This window comes from Excalfactoria chinensis, chromosome 8 (genome assembly GCF_039878825.1).
Source record: "Excalfactoria chinensis isolate bCotChi1 chromosome 8, bCotChi1.hap2, whole genome shotgun sequence".
Classification (NCBI taxonomy): domain Eukaryota; kingdom Metazoa; phylum Chordata; class Aves; order Galliformes; family Phasianidae; genus Excalfactoria; species Excalfactoria chinensis.
In genome coordinates this window covers 23288619-23305099 of record NC_092832.1, presented here as the reverse complement: position 1 = coordinate 23305099, position 16481 = coordinate 23288619, and the positions used below count along the sequence as shown (strand labels likewise).

General features: G+C 42.5%; 1 protein-coding gene across 1 annotated transcript in view; it reads left to right on the top strand.

The window, feature by feature from the left end:
• GLIS1 (GLIS family zinc finger 1) overlaps positions 1–15976 on the top strand; it is a 171951-nt gene extending 155975 nt beyond the window's left edge. Inside the window, exons 8-10 of the mRNA XM_072343247.1 lie at positions 3724–3908; positions 11868–12035; positions 15304–15976. Of these exons, the coding sequence (XP_072199348.1) occupies positions 3724–3908; positions 11868–12035; positions 15304–15440 (490 nt within the window). The 3' untranslated portion in view covers positions 15441–15976. The remainder of the gene's footprint in view (positions 1–3723; positions 3909–11867; positions 12036–15303) is intronic.
• The last annotated feature ends 505 nt before the right edge of the window (positions 15977–16481 follow it).

Genomic DNA, 16481 nt, shown 5'->3' with positions numbered 1-16481 from the left:
GCGCTGTCAGTTGTGTTAACAAGGTAGGAAAAAGATGTATCTTCTCAGACAGAAAGATTCAGGGTAACTGGGAGCCCTGAAATTTCATGAATTAAGGAAAGATTTTTTTTTCATGTATGTGCGAGTATTTATCTATAAAGTGCCAATATAACTATATATAGGTGCAGATACATATTAAAAGGTCCCCAAAGCACCTGCAGGCTTACTGAGTTATGCAAGTTACAATGAAAATAAAATATATGGCATATATTTATTATTAATATACAAACCAAAGCAAACTGTGGTTGTAGTACAGCATTAACAGGAAATGTACAGGCTATTAGTTACTGAAACATATGCCTGAGCTACTGCCTCGGAATTTTTAATGTATCCAGCTGAGTTTCTGGCTTAAATAGTTCAGTGTTTCCCCTTCCATACAAAGGCATTTCCTTTTAAGCTATTTAATTTGTATCAGGAATGATTCTGCCTATCCTTTAACAACTTGAGTATCACAGCAACATGATCAGTAGACAAACATTTAGGACAGAATTAAAGGCAGGGCACTGGTGGCTGGACAGCTGGTTGATGAAAAACTCCTTGAGTCTGCCAGAGTACATGTGCACACAGAGAACAATATTTCAGGGGCCAGCTGGAGCTGTTGGCATTGGGATGGCTACTTTAGGGAGACAAATTCCCATATTGGCCACTTAGGCTAATACAGATTTTTCTGCTGAGCAATGCTCTTTCCTAGCTAAAAATGTGCCCTAACTTATGGAAAACATGGAATTCCCTACTTGGGAGAGACTGAGGAGAAAGCAATAGATTTCATGGTTACCTGCTCGAAATGCATGAAACTCTTCACACAGAGAAGGCAGAGTGCTGAGCATTACACAGAGCTCTCAGGGTCTCAGCCCTAGTTGCTGCACTACAGGTTACCAGGATACTGGCTGCCTGCAGGCAGCAATGTTTGCTGAGCCCCAGCACTGTGCCCACAAAGCAAGTGGAAGCAGGGAGCTGGCAGCCCAGCTCGCCTGGCTGGAGCGGAGCCCCACACCTCCTCACCCTGCTGCCTCCTGGCCTGGTGCTGCCGTGCCTCCCTCCTGCTCCCAACAAGCCATTGCGAAGGCTTTGAGGCACAAACCCTGGCAAACCTTTGAGCTCATACATAGGAAAAACAAGAATGTGAAAGAATGAGTGGGGACGAGCGCTGCTTTAAAATATAACCGCAACAGCCATTCAGTTCATCTCACAAGGTTAAGATTTAAGTAACCTTTAGGAAGAGTGAAACAGGGAAGCTGAGGTCTTCAGAATTCCCACAGCCACACAACTTAAATGTGCCATTTTTGCCGTGCAGCATATTTGCACAGAATTTTAAAATGCAGTTTCCCCACAGTGCAAACAAAGCATTCAGCACAGAGAAGCTGGGCAGGTCCGCATGGGGCTGCATCTCCAACAGCGGCCGGCAAAAGGCATTCCCAGAGCAGGCGCAGGAAACCCAACACAGGCAGTCACAGAGCGCTCGCTCACCAAAAGTATTTTCCTCCCTCATTCAGAGTGGTTTCTGGCTGGTCCAGCCTTGGAGTCCTCAGTACATCTTTTGTTTCTCTTTAAAATGTGTGTGTGGTCATTATCCATATAAATGTCACTATCATGATCTCTTCTGGCTGTTATCCTTCCAAAGAAAACAACTGCAATCTTTTTAATCTCCTTTCAGATAGAAGTATTTCCTGGCTTCTGTTAGCATTTCTGGCATGCCAAGGACAATGTCTCCGTGTGCCATTTGAATGGGCTGGTGACTGTTCTGTCACTTGTGGTCGTGCTTCACCAGCACTCCCTGGCAGCATCGGATGGGACTGTAGCAAAGCTCTTCTGCAGGTTCCAGCAGATTAAGGCAGCCCCGTATGCATGCAGTCCTCGACACTGACACATTTGAGAGAATTTGTGGGAGATCCGGCATGGAGCTGGGCAGCACAGCAGATAGCTTTAGCTGTTTCTCCACTGAGACGTTTGAGGAAAAACTATGGCCACATGGGAGCTGACCTTTGCTTCAGCTGCAAACAAACTCAGTGTTTTCCCCAAGGCGTTTGGTCCTCAGCACAGCTGGCTCAGAGAAGCTTTCAGCCTGGGACCTGATGAGGGCACTGCTGGCCCTGCACTGCCTGCCCTGCTGCAGCCCCACTCCCCATTCCTGCTGAGTCTGCAGCCCCAGCTCTTAGTTTTTGTTGCAGAGCTCTTTTTTAATGTGTACTTGAAACAAGCAAACAAAAAAACCCCACAGACTAATAAGATTTTTTTATTTGCATATTGGCTTTATAATTCTGCTTCAGTTATCTGTATGTGTTGCAGACCTTTGCTTATGAGGAGTTATGTTTCTCACAAAAGGTTTGTTTTCCAGTTCTTAGACATTTGGCTTGAAAATGTCCTTGTCTTAATCCATTTAACAGTACTTGCCTATTTCTTCATATGAGTTTGGGGAAATTTGGACTCTGTAGTCTGTATTACATGCCTTATTTCTGTGTTTTGGGGTGGTGGAGTTATTTCATCATAGGATTGGCTTTGACCGGCTGATTCATTTAAACCCCTGTTAATAAGCATCACTGTGACACTGTGCCACTGTGACAGCTTTTGGCAGCGTTCCTCTGCCTACACCTTAGATTTGAATATGCTGAAAGCTTGTTCCAGGCAGACCTCACATTTGGAAGTGTAACCTTGGGCTGTTTAGCAAAAAGCCATTTGTCACAGCTGTAGTAGGAGGCGAAAAGGTCCAGTTTATAACAAGTTACTCATTTACAGGGTTAATTTAATGCAGCTATAAAAGAGGCTTATGCTTGAATGGCCTGGTTTTTGGTCATGTCTTCTGCACCACAACATCTTCCTGTGTATGAATGGCCAGATGAGCTCCCCTGCAAATGGTTCATCCCGTGTGGGCCAGCTGCTGTACCTGCCTTGGTGGGCTGGGGGCACTCCATGGCTGCTGAAACTTCTCTCCCAGTGGTGGAGTGCCCAGGGATTTCATGGCAGCGGGCCAGCGAGGCTCTTCTTCAGCTGCTTCAGCTTGCTTTGGGAATGCAGGGTCAGCTCTGTCCCCTGAGCGGGGCTGTCCCAGTGCTCCCGTACTGGCCTGACTCCCTGCTGTCCCTGGGGAGTTTTCCATCTCTTAGACTCCACCCTGCCCAGTTTTCTAGGGTTGAAGAGGTGTTGCCACAAACAAACCTTCATTCAGACCTTCTCTTTGCAAGGACAGCGCCAGCTGTTGCAGTTAAGTCTGTATTTCTTGCAGCAAAGTCTAAAAAATACTTTATGAGGAATAATTGAAAACTAATGCTATTCTTTGTCTTGGCTGAAACCCGGGTAGAAAGCTTTACAACTACGGAGGCACTCGAACAATTTACACGCTTTTACTTCGGACTTATTCTCCACTTCTGTTTCTGGACGTGTTTCTCAGCTTACAACATTTCTAATTAAAACTGACCCGTGTCTGAGCTGCTTTCTGAGGAGTGATGTCAGTTTGGTTCTGCCATTGCGATTAGTACAGGAAGTCGGTGTAAAGAAACATCAATCATTTTCTAACTGCCTTCCCTGCTAATAAAGACCTGAAAGCAGCAATGCATTGTTATCTTTCTTTTGCAGCATAATTTATAGCTGCAAAATAAATGTTTCTCTAATGTTGCTGTCACATGTCTAGGACCTTTCAAGTGTTTCATTTCATGACATGTGAAGTTGTTCTGAATTTCCTTTTTCTAGGCTGGCTCCCAACATCATCTCTCCGCTCGTCAGCCCCCTGAAGGCATTAGTTCCACCTTCCCTCCTGCAGAAGCACAGCTCTCCGTCATCGCACAGCCAGTCACCAAATGGGCAGCAGTTTTCTGGGATAGCCAACAAACCATACGCTCAGTTTCAAAACCAATCCGTACAGCAGGGATCTCAAGGTAACTTCCTTCTTTTTCCTTCTTTTTCAGCTTTTCCGATTCCTACTTGGGAAAAAATAATTTCCTTCAGTTTTTGCATTTTCTGCTGATGTTGTTGTATGAAGGGTCTGACAGCGTTTCAGTGAGAACTCTTATCTTTTACATGGTTTTATTGGGTCAAAATTTCAGACCATTTAAAACTGTGATATCATATTATAATAGGGAAAGCGTATCTATTGCATTTATTCAGCTTCTTTTTAGGACATGATTACACCCACAGATAACTCTGATTCAAACACAAGTGAAATGGTGCTGACTCACTCCTTGATTGCCAGGGAAGGGTTGCTCTCACAAGACAGTAGATGCCTGCCAGCTGTGTGCCTTGCCTGACTGAATAGCCAGCCTTCATCCAGCTTAGGCAGAGCGAGCCTGCCACGCCAAGTCATTTCTAGCTCTCTTGCTAAAATAAATGAAGAGATGCACACTTTGGCAGTGTTCTGTTCTATCAGCCAATGATGCTGTACCAGTTGTGATCTTAGATAAAGAAAGATTATTTTCCTATTTGATATCCATCAGTTTTGTTTATTGTTATACATAGTAATCTGCAAAGACACACTGCAGAGCTATAGAGTGTCAGTGTACTTTGAGGGCAGGAATGGCAGCAGCTAGGCAGCTGCCGCACTGCTTAATTAAAACAGTTTTTTGTTCTGAATTACCCAGCCTTTTTAATGGGGAGCTTCTTTTCCTATTCCCGAGTTCTTCTGTGGGAACCTCTACAATTTTTGAGGTGTAAATTAGCAAGTGATACAATTATCACAGATTCTTGCAGTAGCAGAAGCTTGCATACTAAAGAAATATGCTATGTAATCCAGATGGTATGCTGCTTAAGTGTGGTAAATATTCACAGTAAAGAAGTGTGCAGGACATCTGTCTGGTTGCAAGTATAACCAAGCATGTGAGTTTGTACAGGCAGATAAACAGCTTTTTGAAACTCTCTTCTCTGCTCTACTGTCATTTGCATAAGGTTGTTCTGCACCTGTGGGATATTACACACCATTAATTTACCTGCGGGCAGTATAGGAGCTTTGCTTTCTCTGCATAAATTCTAAGGCAATGCAGGGTTTTAATACAAACCCAATGAACAATTCATAGCTGCAATGAGGTTCTGTATCCCAACACTTCCCTCTGCCCTCCAGTCCCTGAGGACCATTTTTGCTCTTTGGTTGGAAGGCCTTAGCCTGAAAAGTTAAAGCAGATTATATTAAATGATTTGTGCCAAAGGAAAAACTAACTCAACCTGATGCTCAACAGATTACTCAATTTTAAAAGATTAACTCTGTGAGGGAAAAGTGGCAGATTTATGATAGCACATAATGATATATGATTATGTTACTATAATGAGCTAAATAACTACAAACCACAAGAGGAAAGTTTAGCAGCTCATTACTGTGGCAGAAACAAATGCATAGACAGAACAAGTTTTGAACCACTTAAATAAATTGACTTTATTCCTTAAGAGAACCACATTTCCTTGTGAATGAATTGTTGCTTTCTAAGCGTTATGTTGTAGGCTTTGAAAAAGCAATAATTTTCCACTTTGGTCAAATGTATTATTATAAATTCATAACGGAATTGGTCATTCCAAAATCAATTTTGATTAGCAACCTTTGAAATCAATTGATCTGTAACCTGTATTTAGTTCTGCTTGCTTTAAGTCTTTTTTTGCATCTGACTTCATTAATAACACATTTTTCTAATGGATTCCCTAGAGATTTGTGAGCTTTGAATTGCTGCTGCAAAAGGAGTGCTGTGTAAGTTTAGCTATAGAAGTAGGCGCCTGTATAGGAGCATATAAACACTGTGGCTCTGCAGTTTTCACAGGACAGCGAGCTGCATCAAGCTGGTGGCAGAAATACTGATAGTGAAAGAATAATAAGCTGCAATGTTTATGTGTGTAAGCCTGGCTGTGTTAAGATCACACGGAAATCAGGATATGCTGGAAGAATTTGGCAGGCAGTAGAATCCTGCAGTTAGTTATACCTGACGTGTTTCTTCCTCAGAAATCTTATGCAATCTGAAGGACTTCATTTCTTTGTACGTCCATGTGAGTGACATAAGATGGCATGGAATAGACATACTCCAATCATTCGTTCATTACATCATTCATTTTAAAGCTGCTTAAATTTCCAGGTTGTGCCTTACAGAAGCAGCTGCTGTGCCGTGTGAGGTGGCAAAGTGCAGCTTTTCTGTCACAAGTTATTTCAAAGCAAAATTTTAGCCAAATTTAATGTGTGGAATTCACTTTATTCCTGTATTAACTGTTATATTTCTACCTGTACTGTGCATAAAAGGTGTAATAGCGTTCATTTAAACTGACAGGCCATTCAGTTAATTCTTCACCTGAAAATTAACCTCAGAAAATGTGATTTGAATCTATGAAAGTGAAGGGAAACCTGAAATCCATGTGGAAAAAATATAATAGTGATGCACCTGCCAAGTTGGTGCTCTGCTCTCCTAGCAGGAGCAGTGCTGTTTACACCAGACAAGCCTTCTTGCTTACTTCATATTTTAACAACAGAAGAGTGTTTGTAAGAACCTGTAAAAAATGTTCCATGCTTAATTTTCACTAGCCAACTGTTTGTGGTTGCTGATTGAACCACGTAAGGGAAACTGTTGATCACAGCTTGAACCTCTGATTAACCATCTGAGGCAAGTGACAAGTCAGCTGTGGGAGCACAGGTGAAGGTAATTCAGCTTTGCTCCCGGAAGGGATGGAGCTTGACTGCACCTCTCCTAGATCCCATTTAAGGGCTGACCACCATTAAGGCAGCATCTCTTTCTGGAGATTGCTCCTTTGTGGAGTTCTGGTGGTGAACCTCAATGTCATCCATCTTGACTGAAGGCCTCAGAGTTGGTGAGTTTTTCCCTTACATACCATCTGTCTGTCTATTTACAACTATACTTCTATTATTCCAACTATACAAACCGTTAGTTAGGGGATTTTAATCATGTCTCAGCTCCTCATACTTTCTATGCTAGCTGCATGGGAGGTAAGTCAGGTAGAAGTAAAGCATTTCAGAAAACCTAAAGGAACTGTAACAAAATGGGCTTTGGAAAACAAGCCTTATAAGAAGCGACTGAGGGAGCTGGGGCTGTTCAGTCTGGAGGAAAGGAGGCTGGAGGCTGTTCTCATTCCTCTCTGCAAGTATCTGAAAGGTGGTTGCAGGGACAGCCAGAGAGTGTTTTGTATCAAGAGATGTCAGTCTCTTTTCCCAGGTGACAAGGTAGGTGGGTAAGTACTGGAATGGGCTGTCCATGAAGTCAAGGGGAGTGACCATCACTGGCAGTATTATTTAAGAGATGCTTGAATGTGACACCAAGGGATATGGTTTAGGAACAGGACTCAGTAGATCAGGTCGATGGTTGGACCTGGCGCTATTAAAGGTCTTTTCCAACCCAAAGATTCTGTGATCGTGCAATGAAATGGAGTGAACCGAAAGCATTTTTCTTAAATACCAAATGTTTAAAAAATATATAAGTGCAGTAAAGTTCCGCCTTGTACTGCATATCCAAAGTAAACATTGCATTGTCTGCAAGCAATTTCATTTCCTGTGGTTGTGTAAAATTCATGAAACCTTATCTGGCAAGTGTGCCAGTTGTTACAAAAGCCCTTGTGGTTGCTTTAGCTCACATGGCCTTTCAATCTCATCCAATTACTTTGGTGTTTGGGAATACAGCATTTAAACAAGCTGGGAATTTTCCCTTTTTGTTAGTGTCAGAGTTACATGAGGATCAAATCCTCTCAGGCAGACTGACTGGCCTCTGGAATGACACCAGGCTACTGAAGGCCATCAGCATCCTCCTACCAAAAGAAACTTCAACTGTTCTGATGAAGCAACAGGTGGGAGAATAGAAAGAGTAGTAAAACTCCTGAAGAAAATCCTACTGACAAAGCAGCTCCCTGATCCTGCAGTACTGCAGCCTGAAGGTATGCATAGGGTTGGTCACTCCAAGTCTGATTTCTACCTTCCAGCACAGATATCCAACTAGCTACATTTTCAACTGCAGCTACGGCAGCTCTTTTCCAGACCGCTGTTTCTGGGGCAGTTGTCTGCCTCGGATACCTTTTCCAGAGCAGCTAGAAGGTAACTTAAGGCACCACAAAAGAAGCCTTTATCCATAGGCTGTGAGCTGGTTCTGGATCCAACTAGTTTCTATCAGGTCTGACATGCTTGGCTGCTCTTGAATTTTGTAAGCCACTGTGCCAGCCGTGTAGATCATAAAGATTTTAACTGTTTTAACGAAGGTGAGCTTGGGAGAGTGGCAAAAGGGCAGCAATTACAGAGACAGAAAATACACATGATGCTTTCCCTAGAAGTGATATATATGGCAGATGTTCTGGAAAATGTTCAGTTTTTCTCTTGCCATGCATGTAAGTGCTCTCTGTAACCAGTTATACCTCATCTGAAGCCAAGGGTCTCTCTTTTTTCTTTTTTTCCACTGCTCGTCTCAAAAGGAGCTGTTTTTAGAAGGCTGACAGCAAGTTGTTTATGTTTTGTAAACAGAAAAGCCGGCTTAACTATCAAAAGCCATCAGTAAAGCTCTGTACCTAAAACCACATCAAAGTATGGCTTGCTACCTCTCCTAAGGGCTCCTAGGTTTTTTGAGTCAGACTCTCCAATCAGTAAACAGAAGTGGCTTCTATTCTAAGGAAAGTCATTTTGGGGCCACCCTTGACATAGCATCAAATATGGACTGTTTGGTGTGGTGTGTATAGAGCCTTTATTTAATGTGATCATCCATTTGTACTTCACTGATCAGGGATATCAGCTTTTTTTTGTGGTGGAGGATCACAGATTTTTCAAGAGATGAGTCACCTAATCCTTGTCCACTCTGCCAAAACACATATTAAACTGTGAAACTTCAGAGCGAGGCTTTCATCACTGGATGAATTCCTTGCGTTTCTACCACAGAATTGCCTCACTTAGCTTTATTTATTACTGTTGTAGAAAAACACTACCAGAATGAACAGGCAGGCCTTGGTTTTGCCTGATGTTATCCCCTTGATTGAACTTTGGTAGCAACTGGAAAAGGCAGGAGATCTTTCTAAATGGTAAAAAACCTTGTATGCTGCATGATGTATAAGGGACAAATCCCACCCTGATTTAGGAAATGTTTCAGTCTTACTGAGTAGGATTGGAAAGGACAACAGCCCTGTTTGTTTTTCCTGACAATTTGAGAAAACTCCTGATGGCAGATTGTACTGAATATTAAGCCTTACTTGCTTGGTTTCAGTCATGTACAAGTGAAGAACGTTTTGGAAGGACCAGTTAGAGAAGGTGATAGAAAAGTAGATAGATCATCTGAATGTGCAGCTGATGTGCATCACATCTGGAATCAGGAAGATGCTACTGGGGGGGGGCGAATTAGATCAGGCCGTGTTTGGTATAAAATCATGTGGCATGCTTTCAGGTTTTCTTATGAGAGCAAAGAACACTTTCTAAGATGCTGGTGTGAACTTGTAGATTGTAAAATTGCTTCCTCAGCAATTAAGTTGTACTGCTAAGTAACTTCTTTGATGTGTACAATTCATTCTGAACTTCCACTAGTGAAAACAAAAATACACCCACTGGCAATATATTTTAATGTTTATTGAAACATACACAAAAGGAATTATCTAAACATATAATAAAGAGAAAAGCAACAACGTGAAACTAGTGAAGTATGCACCTGTGCTGCATTGCCTGCTGGTGCTGCATCCTTGTTGAAACAGGGCTGAGCCCTGTCCTTTGTGATGTCAGTGGGCATTCTTTGATTGCTGGCAGTTGAACTCCTCGAGGGTCCTCAGGTACCTCTCCATTAAAGCAATCTGGTCCTCCAACTGGCAGAGCCGGTTGTAATACATGATGGCGTCCTCTCCCAAGCAGTCTGTTCCTGTGGAAGCTGAGTCTGTTTGTTCAGTTTCCTGGAAGTGACAGAACATGGACACAGTGAAAGGGAAGCAGGCTCATTTTGCAGAGGATTATCTTTCAGGGATTGGCTTTCTCTGGAGATAGTCCAGCCTCACAGGACTGCTTGGGGCAGCATATTGGGCTCATGCCACCTCCAGCAGACCCCATGTTGCACAGGGGGGCTCCCAGTGGGTGTCAGCCCTGTGGCTGAGTGAGTCCTCTGGGAGAGGTAATGGATTTTCTGGGGTCTGCTTTCCCTGGAACTATCATGGATGAGGTCTTTGTGGTTCCCTGCTCCCTACCAGCAGCCCGCATCTTGTGTGATGCACCTCAATCACTCACCGGTTCCTGAGGTCTTCTTACTTTTCTCCAGAGGCTGTGGGCAATCGTCACCAGGCAGAGATGACAGACATCTATCAGGACATCCATAAGGATCCAGGCTTTCCCCGCTTGGTCTGGGTAGTCCCAAAGGAGGCCCAGGGGGTTGGGCAAGACGAGGGCCTTCAGCTTGGTGCTCCAGGGCTGCTGCTCCAGGCCCTCTGTTACACCAGCCCTGCTGAACCTGTAGCGGACCCATCCGGGGCTAGAGGGAAGGCCGGTCCACCCGGGCCAGTTGGAGTCAAGCAGCAGCTGCATCTCGGGAGGGACGAGCTTTTTGTCCCCATCAGGAAAGCTGGAACAGTCAGTTCCCTCTCTAACGGATGGAGACGTGGTCAAAATGAAGGCTAGGAAGAAAGTCAGGCTGTACTTCATCCTGTTTGCTCTCAAGGAGCAATCGAAACACACAAAGCTGTGGTCAATCAGAGCAGAGCTTGCAGAGATCCAGCAGTAGTCACCAGGACAGATCAACTGCGTGTCTGCACTGGGAGAGGCAGCCAGTGTAACGGTCCTTGGTGATGTATGCGCCACTCTATGACGTCACAGAACCTATATTTGAATACCAACTGTAATATTCGTAGTGAGCCCCGGTGGACTCCCATGACCGTTGGTGTTTCCTAGGGTACCCTAGAGTGCATTCCAAAGCTCAGGCGTGTCCCCTATGGTGACGTGAATGCTTCCCAGTGTGCCCTTTAGGACTCACAGAGCCTCCCAGCATGCTCTCAAGCATGCAATGTTCTCAAATTACTTTATCAAAATGGAAAGCCAATGTATCAGAATCCATGAAGTTATTTGCCATTACTTGAGCTAGCACTGCATTGCCTCTCATTGCCTGGTTTCAGCCCAGCTGGGGATCACAGCACACCAGTGGTCAGTCAGTGTGTGGTTGGTGCTGAGGGGCCGGGCTGAGCCTCTGGGCAGAGCAGAGCTGCTGCCATGATGACACAGGGCAGTGGGCAGGCTGAAGTGTGAACTGTGCTGGGCCACACGTGGCCAGCAGGCTGCGGGTTGGACATGCCTGCTGTAGCTGAACACAAAGTCTTCGCCTGATGTCTGTGTGTAGTCAGACCTGCAGCTCTAGTGCCATTCTGCTTGCAGACTGTGGCCCTGCGTTCACTGAAACATTTTCATTTGGAATAAGGGCAGTCTGGGAAAGGAGAAGTTTTAAGTACTCCTAAAAGAAGTTGGAGTAAACAGTGCTTTCTCCAGCAGTGTGTAATGAATGCTGGATGGGGGAAGACTTTACTGTGCTGTGAACGGAGCATTTAAATATTACATTATTGTACTAACAGTAATTCATTATAAAATCCTTCCCTTAGGAGTGAGTATCCTGGACCTCATCCAGTGAAGTACTTAATACTCAATACACAAGTAGGTTGTGGAGTTCATTCATCCAGACTCTTCTATTGCCTGAAAGGAAGCACATCCTTGACATTTTTGCTAGATTGGGATCACAGTCCACAGCACCTTGAGGGACCGAGTCTGACATAGCTTTTATATGATTATGCCTTCTAGAACAGTGTGATCATTTTTCCATAGTTAAAACTGAGGAACTGAAAAAAAACCCACAATAGTAATGAAATACTGTGACAGAAATGGAGCAAAAACTATTGCAGTAGTGTTAAAATGTGTATGCAATATCTGTTTTCAGGTTACCAAGGCAGCTTTCACTCAATACAAAACTGTTTCCACTATGGAGACTGCTACAGAACAATGGACCAGTCTGTCACCAGTGATGTGCTAACAGGGGAATCCCATTGCTTTAATCCTCTGAGACATAATGGCTATCACATACTCAGTGCACCTTTAGCTTCAACAGGTAATTTATTCTGCCTATAAAAAGTTATCTGCATGATATTTTTAGCAGGATGGGAAAATAACATATTTTGAAGTCAGTATTATTACAAAAATATGTTTGCACTTGAAACTCAGTCACTGAAATTCATCTGGATCTATAAAAATCCCACAAGGAAAGCAGCTTTTTCTTTAGTTCTGTATTGGTCTAACAGACAGGTTTTCCTTTGGTTATGCTGGATGTCAGAGAGAACACAAACCTTCAGGAGACCTGACACATTTATTGAGTGGGCTATTCATTGTGCATGTCTTCACATGTGCTCAGGCAGGTTTTTTTGATCAGACTGCAGTTGAGAACATAGTTAGCAAGATTCAGGAGAAAATAGCAGCAGCAGGAACTTCCTGTCTGCCTAAGAATAAATGGATGGCTTTGCTTCGCAGCACTGATATTTACGGAATTGAAAGACACAGCTTTGAGATATTCCACTAACAGTATTCGGTAGTTCTTTTTTGTTTGGAAGTTCCTTCCCATCTGTGTATTGCACATTCACTGCAGCGGTATTTCCCTGTTTAGCTACAGATTTGTGTAGTGTAAAATTTTGAGTTACAATATTTAGATGACTATTTCAGTCAGTACTTAGTTTTAGAAAGCATTTTTCTACCTTTAAAACTATAATTTAGAATTAATAGAATTACTGAAATCAAACGCAGTATGAGTATTGTCAGAGCTACGAAAGACCACCATTTACTCCATTCTTATCACCCAATACATTTTTCTTCATGTCTGCATTCAGGGGAGCATCTCAGCTAGGGACAATAGTGAAAACATGTGTTTAAATGCTCTTTGAAATGGGGCCTGAGTCAGACCACAAAATTAGAGCTGACTTTCCTGTTTGTTTTGTATTAAAGAAGTCTCTGTTCAGAGAGTGCATGCATTTGCCTCGTGTTCCTTGCTAGAAAGTGTATGCATCAGTGATTAACACAAGGGAAAAGTTTAAGATGAAGTTTCAGCTTCAACTTTGAATTCTTTTGCGTTATTCATAAGTTTGATGTTACTAAAACATAGTTTCTTCATATTAACATCAAATTTCAAGTTCATATTGACAGACTGCAATATTGAAAGAACAGACTAAATAAACTTTCCAAGAGAAATTGTAGGAGCAAAGAATAATACTATGGCAAGGCACCAACTTCAACAACAGTTGATTTTTATGTCTGGGGCTAAACTATTATGAAATGTTTCTCTGTAATATTTTTGCTTTTATAATGCTTACTGAGGTATGCAGATACTTAAAGACTGAAACATAAATGTGGATGAAATGATATTTATATATATATATATTGTACAAACACATAAATCTTAGCTCATCTTTTTGTGCATAAAATAGAACCATTCAGGTTTGCAAGGTTCATCAAGGCTAGCTATTAACTTTTTTGGGGCTTTTATAGCACCATTAATACTAAATGAGTTCTCATCTCCCAGGAATGCCAAATGTGACTGGCTAACAGCTGTTCCATGAATTACATTAACAGGCAATAAATTTTTATTTTCTGTTCAGGGCTTTGGATAGCTTATTCTATCTGGAATCTAATAACAGTCTCTCAGGTGTATGCTTATCTTGGGTTCTGTCCATCTGTGGTGGTGTGTCCACCCTGTATACAGACTCATCAAATGTAAATTAGCATATGATAAACACTTATCAAAATACTTATTACTCTACTTGGAATGATACATAGCACAGATAAGCAGGCTAGATTCATCTTTCAGGGACTTAGGCCATATGCTTTATGCCAGAATTCTACAGGCATTAGAGTTTGACCCATGAACTACCACTAAATTAATGTGCTGTAGGGAAATGCATAAATGTAAATAAGTAGATAATTTTGCCTCTAATAATAAAAACAGTATAAGACAGTAAAATTAGATTTTAAGGACTGAAGTGACATTTCTTTCTGAAATGAGGACTGGCTGTTCAGGGCTTCAGGATCTGTCATTACCTGGTGCCACACAGCCTGAAGGTCTCACTTCAAGCCTGGTGCATTTAGATTCAGCCACATCTAGATAGATGTGCTTGCGGTGTTAAGCAGCCTGAAAAGATGAGAAACAACCTTATTTTATACAAGGGAAACTGAGGCACGGAAAACCACAGTTGTTTCTTAACATCTCCATGGAGCTCCTCTATCAAGCAGAGAATGGAGCCAGGCCCTGATGCCTTAACTATGAGGATCAGCCATCCACACATTGACTTGTAATTCACATTAATGAGATTTTCTGCATCAGGCAGTTAGTTCACAGGCATGTTCTCAGCAGGAAGAAGGATCTTGCTCCATATGTTGCATCAGCTGACTTAATGCTAATAGTGGTTATTAAATTGTGATAGGTGGGCTCTTGATGCAGAGTCACTCCCCTCTGTTGAAGGTCATCCAGATGTGTTCTTCGAGCCTCAACTCAAAGCAGATGATAGGGTAAAACACAATATGTAGGTTAAGGGACTAACATAAAGGACTCAATGTTTCATGCTGGGGGCAGGGGAGACTTGATGATCAGGAAATGATTGAAGAAGGCAGCTTAGGAGGTTGTCCAGCCCTTGGCAGACAGCGTCATGGGGTACGTAGGAGGAACCGCACATTGATGCTAGAAGTGTGGACACAAGGACAGATGCTGAAGGGAGAAGAATGGAGTAAGGGATGAATACAGTCAATGTGAAGTAAGGAAAGCTGAAAGTTCAACTCAGACAGCATGGTGAGCCTGGGTAGGCGAAGAATGAGATTGTGCACAGCCCCTTTTGCATATCCTGTGAGCCTGACTTGCCCCAGACACTTGTCTGCACAGACCTCACCTCTGCAGTATGTGGAGATTCAACAAATGCAGGATCCAAATTGCTCTAAGATCTAAAGAGCAGCTGGGAGACAGATGGAATACTTTCCAAAGTGCCGTTAAAAGGAAAAACACACAAAACAAGAGAACAGCATCACTTTTAGTACACACTTAGTAGGATCCTTGCCCGTTCATTGTTTTGCCATCCTATTCTGATAATAACTGTAAAGCCTCAAGAGAGTCATACTGATACTTGTGCTGCCCTTGAACATGGGTAGCTTTCCGCAGAAATGAATGGGAACCTCATACGCTATGACACAAGTGCCCATGGAGAGTAGTTTGTACATCTCCTGGGTAAGGCTTTGATGGTAAATCCTATTGTCTTTTCATTAACGCTGTACTGCGTTCAGACTTTGCTTCCTTCCTTATATGTACTGGACCTAAATCATGTCCATACAACTTGTCACGCTTTCAGGCTATGATGCAATCTCTGAAGCACAGTGTGTATCTGAAGACATGGTCTCCAACGGAACCGATGAGAATGGATTTTTCCAAAATGGCGCCTTTGATCACTGCTTGAACCACATTCCTCCCATCTATACGGATACCTAAGAGCAGTGTTGACCTTACTTCCTTTATTATACCTATAACTGTGTATGTAATAACAAAGGTGTTCAAGTACTTTTATTTAGTCTGTATCCCTATATGTGCTCATTTAAATAAACACCTCACATTTACCAAACCATTTTATACATGAATAGTCTGTGTAAGATAATATTGGAACCTGTTCCTTGGCTGTGGCACTTTGAAATTCATGCTTTAAGGGAATGAGGAGCATTTCAAGCCGCTTGTTTTGTAAGTTCTCTTGATAAAGTGTAAATGTAAGTTATATAATAAACTTGTAAAGAGGGTTTTTTTTTTTTCCCCTGAAAAGTATGTTTCAATTGAGAATGTCAGTCCCTTCAATCAGTCTTTACTTAAATCACTGGTCAATTCTTTTTTTTCTTTTTCTTTTTTTTTTCTTTTTTTAGTAATTAAAAGGATGTTTTTTTTTAATCCCAGACCTCATGTATATAAAATCTTCATTTGCTCAGCTTGTTTTATATTTTCAATTTTACAAGAAAGCATTAAAAACTGGAAACAAGTGTACTGTCCTTTCTTAAAGTCATTGGTTTGCCTGGTGAATCCTGATGAACTAAACACAACTGCAGTGTATTCACTCCCAACTTGTGCCAGCACAGGTGTGTTTAAAGTGAGCTCCTGGAAATATCCCTGGGTTGTTTGGGAGAACCAAAAGAGAGGCAAGCAGTTTGAGACAGCATACCCACACCAGCAAGCCCTCTCCACACTACTATGCGTTCAGCAGGACCAGAGGTGCCATGTGAGGAGTATGGCAGTCTGCAGTGTCTTTCCCATGCCCTGATGCTGAAGACATTCTTCACCACCACACAAATCTCCACAACCATCACCACTAAGGACACCTAGATGGAGCATCATTCAATTTCTGGCAAAGAAAAAAAACAACCCTTCATTTACAGCTTGCAGTTACCTGAGCTATCATGGGGCACCTTTGGAAAGCTCACACTGAAGTGACTGAAGACGTTGCTTTCCTCTTTTGCTCTTCTCTCTATTACCAGGATCGGCTTGGCAGCC